Here is a 19,410-nt window from a genome sequence, read left to right on the forward strand (position 1 = left end):
AAAGCTTTTGATCTCTCCATCAAATCTGAATGAGAGCCTTGCTGAGTAGAGTATCTTGGTTCTAGTTTGCGCTCCTTCATCACCTTAAATCTGTCTTCCACTCCCTGCTATCTTGCACAGTTTTTGTGGAAAAATCAGCTGTTATCCTTCTGAGAGTTCCCTTGTATGTTATTTGTGGCTTTTACTATTTTTTCTTTGTTTTTAATTTTTGTCAGTTTGATTAGTATGTGTCTCACTGTTTCTCCTTGGGCTTATCCTGTATAGGATTCTCTGCTTCCTCAACTTGAGTATTTCCTTTCCCATATTAGGGAACTTTTTAGCTATAATCTCTCTGGCCCTTTCTCTCTTCTCCTTCTGGAACCTCTATGATGTGAAAGTTGGTACATTTAATGTTGTCCCAGAGGTCTCTTAGACTGTTCTCAGTTTTCATCCTTTATTCTTTTCTGCGGCAGCAATTTCCACCACTCTGTCTTCCACATCACTTATTCATTCTTCTGCATCTGCTATCCTGCTATTGATTCCTTCTAATGTATTTTTCATTTCAGATATTTTGCTATTCATCTTAGTTTGCTTGCTCTTTAAATCCTCGAGCTCTCTGTTAAACATTCCTCATAATTTCTTGATCTGTGTCTCCATTCTTTTTCCAATATCTTGGATCATGTTTACCATCATCACTCTGAATTCTTTTTCAGGTAGATTGTCTATCTCCTCTTCATTTAGTTGTTTTGTGTGTTTTTATCTTGTTCCTTTGTCTGAAAACTATTTCTTTATGGTCTCATATTGTCTAACTTTATATGTTTATTGTCCCCTTTGACAGCAGGTATGTAGATGTGGTAGCTGGCACTTACTCCTGGAGTTCTCAAGAGTGGTAGTGCCTCATATAAATCCTGAATATGTGGTGGGACAGCAATATCATGCTACCTCTGCTGGAGCTGGATAGCTGCTGGGGATGGGGTCTGTGGTTCACAGGCTTTTGTAGTGGGAGGGGTGCAGACCATTTCCTGTAGCTGGCAACATCAACAGCTGCTCCTAAAGTCCCTCCCTTTGCTGGGGAGGCCCTCAGGACTGCTATCTGTACTGTGGGGCAGGCGCTGTTCTGCAGTCCCTCCCTTTGTTTGGCTGCTCTGGGGAGCACTCTCTGTAGCCCCACGGGTGGGAGATGCTCCCTAACTGTTGCTAAAAGGCTCTCTCTCTAGCTGCAGAATATGGGCAATTCCTGTGGTCCCTCCTCCTGCTGGGCTGATGGCAGGAGTGCTCCTTGTAGCCACTGCAGAGCAGAACATGCCCTGGTGGGCCTCTCTCAGCTCCTTTGGCCAACCACACAATGGGCACTGCTCCTGTGGTCCCCTTCTGGGCCACTGGCAGGGGCCATGGAGCTTGTACTGTTCCCATAGTCTCTTCGCCCACACACCAGGCCATTTGATGCTCCTGTGGCAGTTTGCACTGTTTCTGCAGTAACTCTGCCTGCCTACCAGTCCCCTCATGGCACTTTTGGCCAGCCACAGACATGCACTAGTAGGCCCCTGTGAGGGAGCCATGAAGCGTGTTCTATTCCTACAGGTGAGGGCTGCTCCCCAGCTGTTGCTAGGCACCAGCTGCCCCCGGCTGCCTCCTGGAGCTGGAGCAGTTGGTGTCCTGCAGCCTGAGAGCAAGCAAAGGGAACAAGGATGTGGTGATGGATCCTGCCCCTTCCCTCCATCACCCCCAAACAATGGTGCCTTGCCTCCAAGCCTAACTAGCTTGCACCTCAAATGTGATCGCCCTAGACTAGTTCCTCCAGGCTGTTTCCACCTAGCCAACCCCAGCCTTTTCTCACGTAGGCAGCCCCAGCTCTCTCTCTGAGTCTGATCTCTAAAGCTGGGGTTTCAGTTCCCAACCCTGCCTATACCAGCATACATCTGGAAAGTGCAGGGGAATAGCACTGACCATTTGTGAAGGACTGTTTCTGTTTTAACTGCTTCAAGCAGATTCCTGGGTTCTCCTCCAATCCTCTAAGGTTCCTCCTCTGTTCTGGCTGATCATGCTGGCGGGGGAACTTCCCAGAGTGCAAAAGCTTTTCCTCGTTCCAGCTCCCTCCATGGGGTGCAGGTCCCATCCGTTTCCTTTATCATTTCTTTCTCTTTTTCTTCTTCCTTTTGTCCTACCTGGTTTTGTGAAGTTTTTCTTGCTCTATCAGAGTCCTTAGATCTTTTGTCAGCATTTGGCACATTTTCCCTGTGAATAGTTCCACATATAGATGCATTCTCAATATATTTGTGGGGATAGGTGAGCCCCATGTACTACTACTCCAAGATCTTCTCAATTTTAGTGACGGTTTTTATGAATTTAGTTTGTTCTTTTCAATGGACCGTGTTTTCATGTTTTTTTGTATGCCTTTGGGGTTTTTTTGTTTTTGTTGAAAATTGGGCAATTGTGAAAAAAAAAGCCACCTTTTCTAGGCTTTACAAACTTGCTCTGTGCTGAGGCAGTTCTTCACTGATTGGCTGGGCCAGATCTCAGCCTAGGGATCAGGATCAAATGAAAACGTAAGGTCTTCTCAGTCTTCTTCTGTGCATGCATCTTGCGTGGGCCTGCATCTGGCTTTCACAATTCCTCTTATACATAGCGCTGTTGAATGTTTTCATTTTCCAAGAACTCTTACCTTAGTTTCTCGTTAGAGCCTTAGATGGCTTATCGTATGTCTCCACCCACAATCTCTTGTGCTAGGCTTCTGTGGATCTGTAGTCTTTCTGCAGCTTTCACGACAAATGCCTGCCCCTCTGCTCCTTGAGATCCGAGATAGTGACACAGACACCAGTTCTTCTAGCAGCCCTCAGACAGGTTAAAATAGTGGAAATAAGTTCTGCTTGAATACCAGTTCTGTCCTGAAGCTTAAAACTATATCCTACTTTCCCTCACTTCTATATCCAACCCTAACTCCAGACAAACCACATCTCAGCGTATACATCGTGTTCCTAGATGAAGCATGATGGGATTTTTCCATCATTTTTTCCTAGGGATATCATTTGTAATATTTAGAATTTTTAAAAAATAAAGATTTGAATATAATGGCTAATTTAATGTCAGTTTTTACTGTTCCTTGCAAATTGCTACCTTTATAAAGAACCCTTCTTTGGAATGAGAGATCTCTCCTAAAACTGCTAGTAATAATGATGCAGAAATTAAATAATTGTACTATTGTCAATGTCATTAAAAATCACACTGGATTTTTCTCAGATTTCAGGACGAAAAGGAAAGGTAGATGTTTGTGTTTTAAATCCAAAGTGTGTCACTCTTAGTGAACTATATGGATATCTGGATCTTAATACTATGGAATGGACCGATGGACTATTATCAGCAACAATTAGAAATTATGTATATTCAAACACTACAAAGTACTCCAAAAAAGACAATGATCCTGGACCAAAGTCAAAAATCTCAGATTCAGCTAATGTAAGTTCAATATGGAATGATTATTTTATTTGACTATTATAGATTATTTCATTGTTTATCTAAAGTTTATCTACTAGTAAAGCTTCAGTAGATACTTACAACTATAAAACTAAGTTTAAAAATTATTGTGATTAGGAGTTCCCATTGTAGCTCAGTGGAAACGAATCTGATTAGCATCCATGAGGTTGTGGGTTCGATCCCTGGCCTTGATCAGTGGGTTAAGGATCCAGCATTGCCATGAGCTGTGGTGTAGGTTGCAGATGCGGCTCGGATCTGACATTGTTGTGGCTCTGGCATAGGCTGGCAGCTATAGCTCCAATTGGACCCCTGGCCTGGGAACCTCTATATGCTGCGGGGATGGCCCTAAAAAGCAAAATAAATAAATAAAATAAAAATTATTACAATTAGTTTTAAAAGAGAAAAATTATAAGCTGTAAGAAAACAGAAAATATGCCATTGCATTTTAAAATGATAGGTAATAAACTGAAGCTAAAGATACTTTTTTAAAAAGGAACACAAAATGGATTAAGTGGAGAATAGTCTAGTAATCCTAGCACACCAATATGCCTTACAAATTAATGAGGTAAGAAAAAATACTTCAGTAGGAAAGTGTAAAGTATTTATCACAATTCATCAAAAAATAAATATGAGTAGCATAAAAATTAGAAATTTGTATTTTTATTAGTAATAAATACAGATTGCTAGTAAGTTTCATTTACTATATACTGTGTTTACCCTATGCTAAAGTATAATAACCAAAAGATAATATTTCAAACCAAATAGGTTAGCAAAAACTTTTTTGAAAGAGAGGACTAATATTCCACAATTAGTTGTGAAATAGAAATTCATACATGTCTGGGAATTATTGTGGAATAATACACACATAATTTTGGAAATACATACTGATATTTTTAACTTGACACTTCTTTTGGTTTTGAATTCCACTCCTGATAATTTATCCTAAAGAAATAAAATTGTATTGTTATTTTTATATTGATATGAGAATGCTTGCTGTGTTAAAAAGAATAGCAGATATTTGTCACCTGTGCTATATTTATTTCCCCCATCAATGAAAAAAAGTTTATCAATAAGTTCTTTTGTAGATTCTAACTTTTTTTTTTTTTGTCTTTGTTGCTGTTGTTGTTAGGGCCACACCTGTGGCATATGGAAGTTCCTAGGCTAGGGGTCTAATCAGAGCTGTAGCTGCCAGCCTACACCGCAGCCACAGCAACGCCAGATCCGAGCCTCATCTGTGACCTACACCACAGCTCACAGCAACGCCAGATCCTTAACCCAGTGAGCAAGGCCAGGGATCGAACCTGCAACCTCATGGTTCCCAGTCGGATTCATTAGCCACTTAGCCATGACAGGAACTCCCCAGAGGCCTCTTAAATTGTCCTCACTTTTTAAATTTCTTTTTCATTTTTCTCTTGGGTATTTTCCACTGCTCTGTCTTCCAGTTTGTTGATCCATTCCTCTGTCTCATTTAATCTACTTTTGATTCCTTCTAGAGTATTTATTTCATTAATTGTATTCGTCATCTCTTTTCTTTCTCTCTTTCTTTCTTTTTCTTAGGGCTGCACCCATGGCATATGAAAGTTTCCAGGATAGGGGTCTAATCAGAGCTGCAGCTGCCAGCCTATGCCACAGCCACAGCCACAGCAACACCAGATCCAAGCTGGGTCTGTGACCTACACTACAACTCACAGCAACACCATATCCTTAACCCACTAAGTAAGGCCAGGGATCGAACACACATCCTCATGGATATTAGTCGGGTTCATTACTGCTGAGCCACAGTGGGAACTCCTGTTTTTTCTTTATATTTTCTTACTCTTTGTTAAACTTCTACTGTGTCCCTATATTCGTGGCCCAAGTTCTTTGAGCATCTTTATGATCACTACCTTGAACTCTTTATCAGGTAGATTGCTTACCTCTACTTTGTTTAGTTCTTTTTCTGAGATTTTGTCTACTTGTTCACTTGTTTTTTTTTAAACTACTCAATGAATTTTATTACATTTATATTTGAACAACAGTCATCACAACCCAGTTTTATAGCATTTCCATCCCAAACCCCCAGTTCATCCCCTACCGCGCAACCTGTCTCATTTGGAAATCTTCTTTATCCACTCCTCTGTCGATGGACATTTGGAACATACTCTTCTGTTGCCTCATTTTGCCTAATTCCTGGGTTTATTTCTATGTTTTAAGTAGGTTGATAGTGTTCCCAATCATGGACAAGTGGCCTTATGAGGGAGACATCCTATGGAGCCCAGCAGCACCCTTCCCTCTGGTCACCAGAGCTATATGACCTAGGGGTGCCCCCTATGTCAACTGCTTGGGTCCTTCTGTTATGATAAAGTCAATGACTATGGGTGCCCTGGTAGATGAGGCTGGCCTCTGGCTCAGTCAGCTGTCAGACCTGGCCTTATGTGGAAGCTGCCAGCTGCTGGTAGGCAGGGTGGGTCATGGCACAGCTGCCAGTGGGGTCCAGGGGTCCTAGGACTATTGCTGACTCATTGGTCAGTGAGTAAACTCCTTTTTCTAATATGCTAGAGGGAAGATTCCAAGATAGAGCTTGCCAGCTCCAGTGACTTGGGTAGAATGTGCTCTGGAGAATGACTGCTTCCAGCATCTATGTCCTCAAGAGGAGTCCCAGTTGCCTCTTGCTTCTCTGGGAGGCTCTCCAAGATCAGCAAGTGGGTCTGAGTCAGGCTACTTTCAAATTATTGCCTATAGGCTGAGTCTCAAAGCCTGTGAGATTTTGTGTGTTTGCCCTGAAGAGTGAAATGTCTGTTTCCTACAGCTCTCTGGCTCTCTTGAATGCAAGACGTTCAAAGCAAGATGTTCTGGGTGATCCTCTTCCTGGTGCAGGACCTCCTAGCTTGGGAGTCTGATGTAGGACTCAGACCCCTCACTCCTTAGAAAGAACCTCTGAAATTCTAATTAACCTCCCCTTTGTGGGCCACCTGCCCGTGTGGGTCTTAACTATATCGTGTCTCCATCTTTTTTACCCATCTCATTGTGCTTCCTTGCTTCTATCTTTAGTGGAAAATCTTTTCTGCTAGTCTTTAGGTCATTCTCATAGATAGTTTCTCTTTAAATAGTTGTGATTTGGGTATGTCAATAGGAGGAAGTAAGCTCGGGGTCTTCCTTCTCTGCCATCTTGGCCCCTCTCTCCTTTAAGTTATAGTTTTATTGCACTGTGATTAAAGAATATTGACTATGATGTTTCTCTAATGTTTAGAACACTTTAAGAGTTACTTTATCCCCTAATGTATTGGCAATGTGTAACTATCAACGTTCTCATTTAAAAATCCTGATGTTTATCTCATATGTTTTTCCCCTGATTATCATCCCTACTTTGTATTTTATTTTTTACTGTTTTGACCACCTTGTATGCCTTTACTTGTTATCCTACAAGCTAGGTAAATTTTTTAAGAATTTCTCACATATACATGGTACTAAATGTTTTTCTTTCTATAGGCAAACTTGGTATATTTTATTCATTTTTATAACATATATTTGAGCTTATTGCGTAATTATATTTAAATTATCCAGCTTGCGTTTGCTTTTCTTTGGTTTATTTGTGTGCTCCTCATGATAAATAGGGAGATTAATAGTCTATTTTTATTCTTCTGTGTGTTTCTTTTGTAGCAATGATATTACATACTACCATTAATCCTCCATTTAGATAGTATTTATTGATACTTTATCATGTATATTATGATGAAATTAGTATATTTTTGCTTTCTCTAGCTCTGTGTTTGTTCCTCCTGCCACTTGATTTTGGAAAATAACATTATTATTTTGTTTTTAATTTTTCTTTTGTTCGCTGTTTTAAGTATACATTTACTTATAATTGCATTATCTTTTAAACTTTAAATAATTACTTGGAATTACCACCACCTTGCCTTTTGATGAAAGCATCAGCATAATTAAATGACACTCATGTTTTCACAACATCTTTTACTAAATATAATACTATTATTTTATTGTGACAGATTACAACATCTATATCCTTCACAGTAGCAATGATTTTTGAATTCAAAGATTCATTACTGTAGAGAGAATAATTTTTTCTAAATTGACCTGTAAATTCAATATTAATCAAAATTCCATCAAAGTTGTCTTGTTAAAAACTTTATTGAGATTTCGCTTGCATACCATAAAATTCAGCTATTCAGAATGTACTCTTCAATGGTCTTTAGTATTCGCAGAGTTTTATGACCATCCCCAGGACCTAACTTTGGAACATTTTTGTCACCCCAGAAATAAATTTCATAATCATTACTATTTGCTTTCCCATTCCCAAACCCCCACCCTTCTCCCAGCTCTCAAAAATCACTAACCTTCTTTCTATCTCCATAGATTTCCCTATTCTGGATATTTCTTATAAATTTAATCATGTAGTCTTTTGTGACTGGCTTCTTTCATTTAGCGTAATGTTTTCAAGATTCGTCTATGTTGTACCATGTATGAGGATTTGTTACTTTTCGTTGCTGAGTAATATTCCATTGTTTGGATATATCACATTGGAAAATTGAGTTATTTTCACTTTTTGTAATGCAGTGAACATTCATACACAACTTTTTGTGTGGACATAGGCTTTTATTTCTCTTGGATATAGATCTCAAAGTAGAATTACTGGACAGTGTGGTCCTTTTCACATTTAACATTTTAATACACTGCCAAATGCTTTTCTCAAGAGGTTGTACCCTTCCATTTTCTCTGCATCCTCATCAATGCTTGTTATTATCTGTATTTTCCAAATGCCTAATAATTTGAGCATCTTTTCGTATGCTTATTGGCCATTTGTATATCATCTTTGGAGAAATGTCTATTCATATCCATTACCCATTTTTAACTTGAGTTATTTATCTTTTAATTACTGTGTTTTAAGGGGTTGTACAGTCTACTATGGATACAGGTTCCTTACCAAATTCCTTATATGATTTGCAAAGCTCATTCTGTGAGCTGTCTTTTCACTTTCTTAATGGTACCCTTTGAAACACAAAAGTTTCTAACTTTGATAAGGTCTAATCTATTTTTTCTTTTTGTCACTTGTCCTTTTCTTATCATATCTTAAGAAAACTTTGTATAACTCAGTCACAAAGGATTTTTTCCTATTTTATGATTTTTATAATTTCTTCTTTTATATTTAGGTCTTTGGTCTACTTTTGAGTCAATTTTTACATATGGTATAAGGAAGGAAAAAAGATTGCATTCAAATTTTGGAGAAAAAAAACAACAGTAAGGCACTAACACAGAAATGGAATTGAATGAGACCAGAAACATATTAAAACATATATAGGAATTTAATGTACAACAAAAGTAATATTTCTAATCAGCGGGAAAAGCATTCTTTATTTAATCCAATATTTTTATAATTTGCCATTTTTCCATATGAAAACATGGAAAGATCTTTTATCTCTCTCCCTACGCAGAAACAAAATTCCAGATGGAGTAATTAATCTAAATGTAAAAATAAAATAATAAAAATTATAATGTTATTAATGTTATGGATATATTTTCAGAGTTAGGAAATCCTTAACTAGGATTGGAAACCCCAAAATTAAAAGCAAAAAAAAAAAGCATTTGTCTACATATATGGATGAGAAAATATTTTTTCAATGGTTGCAATAAACATTAAAACAACCACAGTCCGGAAAAGAAATATTTACAGCATATATTATAGACAATGAGTTAATATTCCTAATATAAAAAAAGAACCTTAAACATGAATAAGAAATGACTAAACAATAAGGAAATGAAGAAAGGCTGTGAATAGAAACGTGATAGAAAAAATAAAAATGCCAACACATATATGAAAAGATGTTCAGCCTAAATATTCAACCAAAAAAAAAAAAAACTATAACAATGCTAGACACCAGATTTTTTTTCCTCAACAAATTTTCAGAACTCAGGAATATAGCTAAAGCATTCAGTGTTAAAACAAAGACGTGAAGAAACAAATCTTACATCTCATTGTTGGAGTATTAGTGTCACAAACTTTCACAGAGAAATTTAGTAGGATTTATTAAAGATTAAAATATGTAACTGGAGTTCCCACTGTGGCTCCGCAGATTACAAATCTGACTAGTGTCCATGAGGATTCGGGTTCTATCCCCGGCTTTGTTCAGTGGGTTCAGGATCCATCACTGCTGTGAGGCATGATGTAGGTCGCAGACACGGCTCGGATCCCGAATTTCTGTGGCTGTGGCATAAGCTGGCAGCCAAAGCTCTGATTCGACCCCTAGCCTGGAAGCTTCCAGATGCCGAAAGTGCGGCCTTAAAAAAGCAGAATAGAATAGAACCATTTTACCCACAATTTCACATTTAAAAAATCTTATCCAGGGAAAAAAAATGGGGTAGAGCAAAAAGGTTTGTCTATAAGGATGATAATTGCAGACCTTTATAATAATAAAAATACTTAGCAGTAGACTTGGTCTCATTTTTCTTCCTGACAAGGCTTGGGAATTAAAAGCACCTAATTAGAAGCAGCTCTTTGTTGCCTTCCTAGGCCCTGGCTGAAACGTGGTGTTCACACCAGTGTTTGGTCTCTCTCTTCAGAGCCCACGCCGTGCCCCCAGCACAGATCTAGTGTTTCATCTTCTCCCCTTCCCTGTAGTAAAGGAAGCCAATGCCAGTCACCTGATGTGTTACCCAGCCCCACTGGGGAGATATATACGTAAGCCCTGCCCCCCCACTGATAATGAAGATCAGAACTTCTCAGTTATTGATATGAGGGCAACCTGTATTTGAATCAACTGGGAAACCCTCTGTAAAGTGGAAATTCCCAGGCTCCATCTCAGACCTATTCAATCAGAATCTCCAAGGATGAGGCCTTAGAATTTAATAACCCCTTGAGGTAATTCTTATCTACCCTAACATTTAGCAACTCGATCATGAAGGAAGATCTAGGAAAAATATACCTGAAAATGTTGTGTGATTTTTTTTTTAATGGGTGGCGGAAGTTCCGAGAACTTTTTCTTTCTTCTCTGTGCTTTGCTGTATTATTTGAATATGGTACAAGTGTATACTGTCTTTTTAGGGGGGAAAAAAACACTAAAATGAAAGAATTTCTAAAAGAAAGTGACCTATAGTCACAACTCACTTCTATTATACTGTACTGGTTAAATGTTTGTCTTTTCGACTTTAGAACCTTTTATCTTTTTATCATTCTAGAAGGCATATTGGCATATAGACCATTTGAGTTGGAAAGTGTGATCAAATAAAAATTTAAACATTATTGATTGCATGTTTTAGGTTTTCAAACTTGATTCCTCTGATATGGCAGATATTGATTATTGTGTTTTTGAGAAGGAGATGGAGAAAGATACTAAAATTCCAGAAACTCAGAGTAAGTGTATTAATAAATTCAATGAAGATGATTAATTAACAGAGAAGAAAAGCTAAACCAACATGAGCTTTACTTATATCTTTAATAACATTTTTGGTTGGTGATATTTTGTCCCTATACTATTTATATTTTCCTATGTTTACTTAAAATTTGTATATATTACCACATATTATATTTATATATATGTAAATATGTATATCAGTACTAGCACTACGTTAACCCTTTCAGTTTATAAATGGCCATTAATATCTCACAAGAACCAAGCAGATATTAAAGGTAGAAAAACGTATTCGGTTAGAAGCAGCATTGGCTCCCTACAGTAGTGTTGCCTCTGAAATGGGACTTAAGACAGTCTAAACATCCCCAGGCCAGATCATATGACCCAAGCATATTCATTTAAAATGAATCACAAGAGTTCCTTTCATGACTCAGTGGTTAACAAACCTGGCTAGGATCCATGACGATGCGAGTTCGATCCCTGGCTTTGCTCAGTGGGTTAAGGATTTGGCTTTGCCCTGAGCTGTGGTGTAGGTTGAGGACAAGGCTCAGATCTGGAGTTGCTGTGGCTCTGGCATAGGCCAGCAGCTACAGCTCCGAATTGATCCCTACCCTGGGAACCTCTGTATGCTGCAGGTAGTAAAGCCCTAAAAATAATAATAATAATAAAAATAAATTGAATCACATATCCATTACATGCCACTTTGCTATGTTCCAGGGGAACATATATATGTGAAAAGATGCCTGTTCCAAAGAGCTGACAGTCTACTGCAGAAGCCCCAACCATTGCTTTCACTACTCTAGCTTTTGGGGGGTAGGTGGTTCTTTTTTTTTTTTTTTTTTTTGTCTTTTTTGGGCCACACCCACAGCATATGGAGGTTCCCCAGCTAGGAGTCAAATCGGAGCTGTAGCTGCCAGCCTACATCACAGCCACAGCAAGGCCAAATCTGAGCCACATCTGTGACCTACACCACAGCTCACGGCAACTCCCGATCTTTAACCCACGGAACGAGGCCAGGAATTGAACTCCCCCAGCCTCATGGATACTAGTCGGATTCCTTACCATTGAACCACAACAGAAACTCCATTCACTACTCCATGTTGAATCTCATATCAACACATCCACCATTTATGTTCTGACTTTGCAAGAGGCTTCTGCTGTTGTTTGTACTTTTTTAGGATTCCTGAATTTTCGTGTCTCACTTTTAGGGTACAGGGATTGGGGGGCATAATGTTTCTTTTCTGAGGTTTAGAGACAATCCGCAAGGCAGGCAGTTCAGCCCATCCTAGTAGTGATGGCTCTCTGGGTCCTGGCATGACTCTCCTTTCCTTCTGGGCTACTTTTTTTCATGTGCTTATCTATTTTCTGTCTCCACAGCCACCCAGTCATACCTCCCGTATCCTGACCAATACATTTTCTGATACTGTGGAGCAATAGGGTGGGTGTGGAGGGTGGAGAGAGAAGTGAGTTGCCAGTGTGAAATACTCTGTCCACTTGATTCTTTCTTCAAAGGGCCTCTGTTCCCATTTCCTATCTCCTGGAGGCAGCACATCTAAAAAAATGTTCCTGGGTTGAAGAGGGAAACATTAAACTTATTGTTATGGAAACAGTAATTCATGGATCTTTGTCTTATTCCCGCTTGAAGGGTTCATTATGCAATTCAGTGATCTAAGACTCTCAAAACAATGTTGAAAGCATTATTAAGTATATGGTGTGAATATTCATATTTGATAGATGTAAGAGACCACATATAAGCACATTCACTGTAGTGTTCTCTAGGGTGTCATATTTCATCTTAATATTTCTTTTGTTTGTTTTTTTTGTCTTTTGAGGCCCGCACCCATGGCATATGGAGGTTCCCAGGCTAGGGGTCTCATCGGAGCTGTAGCTGCTGGCCTACACCAGAGCCACAGCAATGCCAGATCCGAGCTGCGTCTTTTGACCTACACCCCAGCTCACGGCAACGCTGGGTCCTAAACCACTGAGCAAGGCCAGGGGTCAAACCCGCCACTTCATGGTTCCTAGTTGGATTCGTTTCCACTCTGCCAAGACCGGCTGGAACTCCTTAATTCGTATTTTCTAAGTAAAATAGAAACTTTGCAAGATTGTAATGAGAGACGACTGAGATTATTCTTAATTCCATGACACTGTTTTTCTCTACAGACTTTGATTGGCAGTGGATTATCTTAGATGGTCCAGTGGATACCTTTTGGGTAGAAAATCTAAATTCTATGCTGGATGACACTAGAACGTTGTGCCTGGCAAACAGTGAGAGAATAGCTTTGACTGATAAAATACGAGTGATTTTTGAGGTGGACAGCCTCCCCCAGGCTAGTCCTGCTATTGTCAGCCGATGCGCCATGGTCTACATGGTAAGTTTTCTAAAACAAGTTTCTCAACAAAGGAAACATATTATTAGCTACAGCTTCTTTATATTTATTTTGGTACCTCTGGATTCAGCAGGGTGAGCCCAGTTGTGAAGAAGTTTTGTGTCCCCTAAAGCCTCCTAACCCAGAAGTGGATATGAATGTAATTACTGCGTTATTAATTCTCAGTAATTGGAATGTCGGTATTTTCCACAGTCATGAGTAGGCAGTGTTTTCAACAGACAGGTTAAGTTACTGATAGGAATTATTTTTCCAATAGAGGAAAGATTGGCCTGAGGCCTTTTAATACCCAATGCATGATTCTTAGGACTTATTATTAGCCATGATTAGCCCTATGTTCTAATCTCCTTAACTCAGTGTAGCCACTAAGCTAATTATACGGTTAATTTTCTGGGTAAGCAGCTCCCCTCACCACACACACGTGGCCTCAAGACAGCTCCCTACACATTATCCTTCAGCTGCTTCCTGTCCTCATGTAAGGTCATGGCTAAAAATCCCCAGTCATTTCAGAGAAGGCCAATTCTTTAAGCTGTTTTTGGTCATTTGCCTTTTAATGAAGGGTGAGTCTAAACCGTATTTGGCAGGGGATGGTGGTGAGGTAAAGAGATAGTAAGAAAGTAAGTGGACACCGAAATTTTATGTATTTACCTAAAGTTATCTTGTCCTTTTTATTGTCAGGATCCTGTTGACCTGGGATGGGAGCCTTATGTTAAGTCATGGCTTTGGAAAACTTCTAAAATTATGCATAAATCAGGGGTGGATTGTCTTGAATTCATGATTAAAAATAGTGTCACAGATGGACTACAGTTTATAAAAAAGCATCAGAAATTTCAGCCATTTCCTGTACAGGACATAACAGTCGTTACAACCCTCTGCAGAATTCTTGATGCGTTCTTTGAATTCATGAGTCAAAACGGAGTGCTTGAACAATGTGAGTTTTTCCTCCTAAGTCATATTATATCTTGGCTGGTCAATGTCAATTATTTATCACCTTCTACTAGATTTTATAAAAGAAACAAAGGAAAGCCAGGAATGTTCAGTCTGTTTGAGCCCACAGCAGACATACACATGGAACAAACTAAAAATTATTTAGAGAGGAGCATAGCAGTAAATTAATTTCATACATAAATGGTGAATTCTCGTAAGAAAATTAGAATAAGGCATCCTTAGAGGACTTTATTAGGGAAAAATAGTTTTTACTGTGTTTTAAAGAGTCTTAGAGATAGAAATAGTGGGGGGAAATCTGTCCAAAATTCTAGGTGTGAGCTGTAATCACACAAAAACATAAACACAGAAAGTAGTAAAACATATGTAAAAAGAAATCAAAAATTCAGATTACGGCTAAAGGCAAAATGTCTACATTCAAACACTGGTTCTGGCTGGTTCCTGAGATGGCACATTAGCACAGAATCCCAAACTCACAGAAGTTGTGAGCAATCCTTGAAGTGACGAGATGGCTAAGGTCCTGGTGAGGGGACATAGCAACCCTGAGCAGAAGAGAGCTGAATGCCCTGAATCGGGGTAAAGCGGGAGCCAATATTAACGTTTGCCCTTCCCCCTTCTCCTCATGGCTCTGAGGGGGCCATTGTCCTTCCCTTTGCCACTTTGCACCCCACAGCACAGCCAGAAGCAGCATAGGCAGGGGAGCAGAGCGTTTTTAAGTTGGTTCATAGAATATAGTGTCTCTATGGGCAACCAACTAAGTTCATCAACTTACATTATGAAAAGTCAAGGATGCATGACCAGAAGGTTAAGGGTAGCTGCCTCAGTAAAAAGTCATGATCCCCTGCCCATTTCCAGAACTGAGACAGTTTTCAGACACAGAACTTCCTGAATAAAGAAGCTGGGACCACCTGCAAAATGTTGTTAGACCGGACAACAAAATAGCCAGAATCACTTTGCAACAAGAAAAATGCAAAAATAGATCTCTGTAGTTCCCGTTGTGGCGCAGTGGAGACGAATCCAACTAGTAACCATGAGGTTTTAGCTTTGATCGCTGGCCTCTCTCAGTGGGTTCAGGATCCCTCATTGCCATGAGCTATGGGATAGGTCACAGACGCAGCTCAAATCTTGCATTGCTGTGGCTGTGGTGTAGGCCAGCAGCTACAGCTCCGATTCGACCCCTAGCCTGGGAACCTCCATATGCTGTGGGTGTGGCCCTAAAAAGACACACACACACACACACACACACAAATCTATGACATTAAAATTCCCTGGTTGGGCATTCCCATTGTGGCTCAGCAGTAATGAATCCAATTAGTATCCATGAGGACACAGGTTTGATCCCGGGCCCCACTCAGTGGGTTAAGGATCTAGCAGTGCTGTGAACTGTGGTGTAGCTCTCAGATGCAGGTTGGATCCTGCCTTGCTGTGGCTGTGGTGTAGGCCAGCAGCTGCAGTTCCAATTCAACCCCTCACCTGGGGACTTCCATATGCCTCAAGTATGGCCCTAAAAAGCAAAAAAAAAAATTTTTTAATTTTTTTAAATTCACTGGTTGGATAACACACTGTATTTTCTAGAAGCTGCAATTCTGATAGAACGTTAGAATAGTCTGCTTAGGATGCAGGTGAAATATCAACTTTATAAGAATGATATACCATCCTCTAGGATGAATCAGAGAGGTCAAATGGTATCGTATCACCAATGGGAAGAATAAATGGATACAGGAATCAAAGATCAGAACAGGAGTGACCTGGTTTGCAGCCATTCCCAATGACCCACTGGAGGATTTGTGGGCTCTTCAGGTTCAAGGTCCTGGTCAGAGTAGGCAAACTTTTGCCAGATGACACAGCTAGTGTCCCAGTGAACTTGGAACTATGGTTTCTAAAGTCTCCTTGTACCCAAATATTAGCAGTCGGAAAGAGGATCACCATTTTGACAGAAATAACTGACCTCAATCAGTAGTAGAAAGGCTTGTTGCACAAGAAGGGTGTGGAGGACCACGTGTGGAATCTAGTGATCCACTTGAGCATCTCCTAAGGATGTCCTCTTCCCCCTGGGATAGTAAATGCACAAGTGCAGCAACACTGGCCTGGTAGGAGCTTGTTGGCAACAAGCCCAGATTGCTCATGGGTAAAAGTCTTAGACCACGCTGCTTCTTTCTTTCTAATCAGTCTACATTTCATTTCTTTTACTTGTCTCATTGTACTGGGTAAGACCTCCAATAGTAAGTTCAATTGATGTGTTGAGAGCAGACATCCCTTTTTTTAGCATTCATTTTTTTGCCATTTAAATAGGATTTTACCTATAGGAGTTTTTTAATAGATGCTCTTGACCAAGTTGAAGTTTTCTACAATTCCTACTTTTGCCAAGAGTTCTTATCATGTAACGTGGTCTTTATTCATAGAGGACTATGTAGTGAATCTAATGACAAAAAAGCTAATGGAACTGATAAGTAAATTTAACAGTTATGTAGGAGATAAAGTCAATACATAAATATCAATTATGTTCTGTATAGTAGCAGTGGACAATTGGAAGCAACCTTCAATAGTTATAATAGCATTAAGAGTTAAATTACTTGAGATAAATTTAAGAGGCTTGTATATTATACATTTCAGAGAAATTAAAGACTTAATAAATGGAGTAATGTACCATGTTCATGGATCTGAAGACTCAATATTATTAATTCTCCAACTTACATACTAATGAAGTTAGAAAATAAAGATAAAATTGCAAATAGTAAATGAGTTATCATAATATTGCTGGTCAAAGAACCTCCAGTGTCAAACTTAATATAGAATTTTAAGAGAACAATTGCTTTTTTCTATAACACTTAAACAAGTGTAGGTTTTTAAAATAAATATTTAGAATTTATAGTCCTCAGAAAGTTTAAAACAAAAATTTCCAACTTATAGGAAATCACTTTGCCCATCTAAGCAAATGGACTTATCTGAAAAGTCAAAGTTTTGTGGTAACAAAAAACAGAACAAGAATAATATAACAACTTTTATAGTAGTCTGTACGTATTATTAATCTCTTCTTTAGCTAACAAGATATTATGGTTGGCTGAGTGCTTTGTCTTCTAAAGGCACCTATGTGGACAGTTTTTGCTATTTTTAAAGAAGATTTCTCATAAAACTATTAATTTAGCCTTCTGTCATTGAGTTTTATGTGCATTTTCTAGCCAAGGCTGAATAAAAAATTATGAGCTAATAATTTTTCCCCCAACGCAAATTCCCAGCCATAATGAAGTTTTACATTCTGATGGGAGAGATAGGTAATAAAGACAAAAAGTTGCCAAAATAGAATGAAGAACAAAAGTATGCTGATTTGTGCTTCACATAAATAATGCCTGATTCAGACAATAGCAGGTACATGCTCTGCTCATCTCTTCTTAGAAAAATAACTGCTACTTTTCATGGAATAAGATAGTTGGTCTGATAAGATCACTCTAATGTGAATGTGAAACAAAGCTGTTCTCCTATGACAAAATAAAATAAGGTTAAAATAAAATAAAGGTTAAATAAATAAAAAGGTTAAATAAAAAAAATAAAAAAAGGTTAAAACTCACTAATTAGCCAGGTAAATTTAGGTCTGTTGTTAATCGTGGAAAAATTCTCTTTTCTTTTTAAGATGAAGATTTGAAGGACATTTCAACTGAGGAGACAACTTCACGATCAAAAATTTCTTTCAAGTTCAGGGAAGTAGAAAAGAGGTCAGTTATATTCACTCAACAAACGTGTTTTATTCCCTACTAAGTGCCAAACAAATACGCTCAGGATTACCTGCCAGTAAGCCAATAATCTTGTGACTTCATAATGTCAAAATCCACTTAAATTTTATTTTATTCCAGTTTAGATGGAATCTTCATATATCTAATAAAAGACCACCAGATTTTGATGATAATTTATGTGAATAATGTGAATACATTTGTCCAGACTCTGTACGTATTTGAGAAAGGAAAAAAATTGATAGGCATTTAATTCATGAATTTGCCCTTTTTATGAGCTGAGAAATGTTAAACCAGTTACTAAATACTTCTGATCTTTCGTTTTCTCATTTACAAAACTGTAACAACAATGTGATGTGCTAAATATCTAGAAGAGCGCCTGGTGCAGAGTAAGTGCTCGATAAATTACAGCTGTAGAAATTAGTAGCTCCACAATTCTCCTTCCATTTTGTAGGACAGGGGGTCCCTGTCGAGGCCTTCCTACATCTCATTGTGAGTCCCTGAGACGTTTGTGTCATGTTTGCTTTTAAATAACACAACATGGTAAAAATGGCTTTTACTCTGTCAACTCTGCCTTCAGACCATTCACTCATCTACATCTTGATCAGGAGCATCCTAAACCAGACGTTTATTATTTCTTGCCTGCGCTGTTGCAATACCCTCCTAAGTGGTTTCCTCAATTCTTCTAGTCCATTCCTAACATGACAACCGTATTTATTTTAAATTTTTATTGACTATCAAGCAGTCATAAAAGTGTTTATAAAAAATTGGAGAGGTAAGTAACAACACACAAACATCCCTGTACACACTGCTCAGTTAAGGGAAAAACATACTGACTTACCTCTGAAGTCCCCCACAGTACCTGTCTAGATCTTGTTGCATCCCGTAAGCTGAGATAACAACTATCCTGGATTTTGTGTTTCTTAAGATATTCCCAGGCAATGTATTTTTCAACTTTGCATGTTTTTAAACTTTAAGGGAATCACTGTTTTCTTCTGTGACTTGCATTTTCCTTCAATGTTATGTCCCTATAATTAACCCATTGTAAATGTAGGAGGGGGTCTTCATTTTCACTGCATATTTCACTGTAAACATATGTCAGTTTATTTATCCATTCGAAGCATATAGGTTGTTTTCAGTTTTTCATTTTTACAGATATTACTATGATTAATATTTTTGTATGTGTCTCCTGATATTTACACACAAGAGTTTGATTTTTTTAATGGTTCCTTTTTTATAGCCATTTAATAATTTCCCCTTACAGTCAGAGTGGAAGGACAAAAACTTGTCACAGCTTAAAAACCTCTGCCTACCTCTCCAGACTCATCTCCTAATCTTTTCCATTAACTATGTTGTGCTTCAGTAACAACGGACATTTTTTCAGGTCTTTAGCCATGACGCTTTCACCTCGCACTCTTGGCATATGTATGCCTTCTGCTCAAAATACACTTCCTCCTATATTTTGCCGAATTTTACTCATTGTTCAGGTCTCAGTTTACCTGTTGCTTCTTCAGGGAAGCCTTCCCTGACTCCCAAAATCTAAATCAGTTATCTCTACAC

At 38.6% G+C, this 19,410-nt stretch overlaps 1 protein-coding gene across 1 annotated transcript in view; it reads left to right on the plus strand.

Moving 5' to 3' along the window:
- DNAH14 (dynein axonemal heavy chain 14) overlaps nt 1–19,410 on the plus strand; it is a 319,091-nt gene that overhangs the window by 171,217 nt on the left and 128,464 nt on the right. The window contains 5 exon segments of the mRNA XM_047754627.1: nt 3,217–3,432; nt 10,702–10,795; nt 12,957–13,165; nt 13,859–14,111; nt 17,754–17,835. Coding sequence (XP_047610583.1) covers nt 3,217–3,432; nt 10,702–10,795; nt 12,957–13,165; nt 13,859–14,111; nt 17,754–17,835 — 854 coding nt within the window.

This window comes from Phacochoerus africanus, chromosome 12, assembly GCF_016906955.1.
Source record: "Phacochoerus africanus isolate WHEZ1 chromosome 12, ROS_Pafr_v1, whole genome shotgun sequence".
In the NCBI taxonomy this organism is placed as follows: Eukaryota; Metazoa; Chordata; class Mammalia; order Artiodactyla; family Suidae; genus Phacochoerus; species Phacochoerus africanus.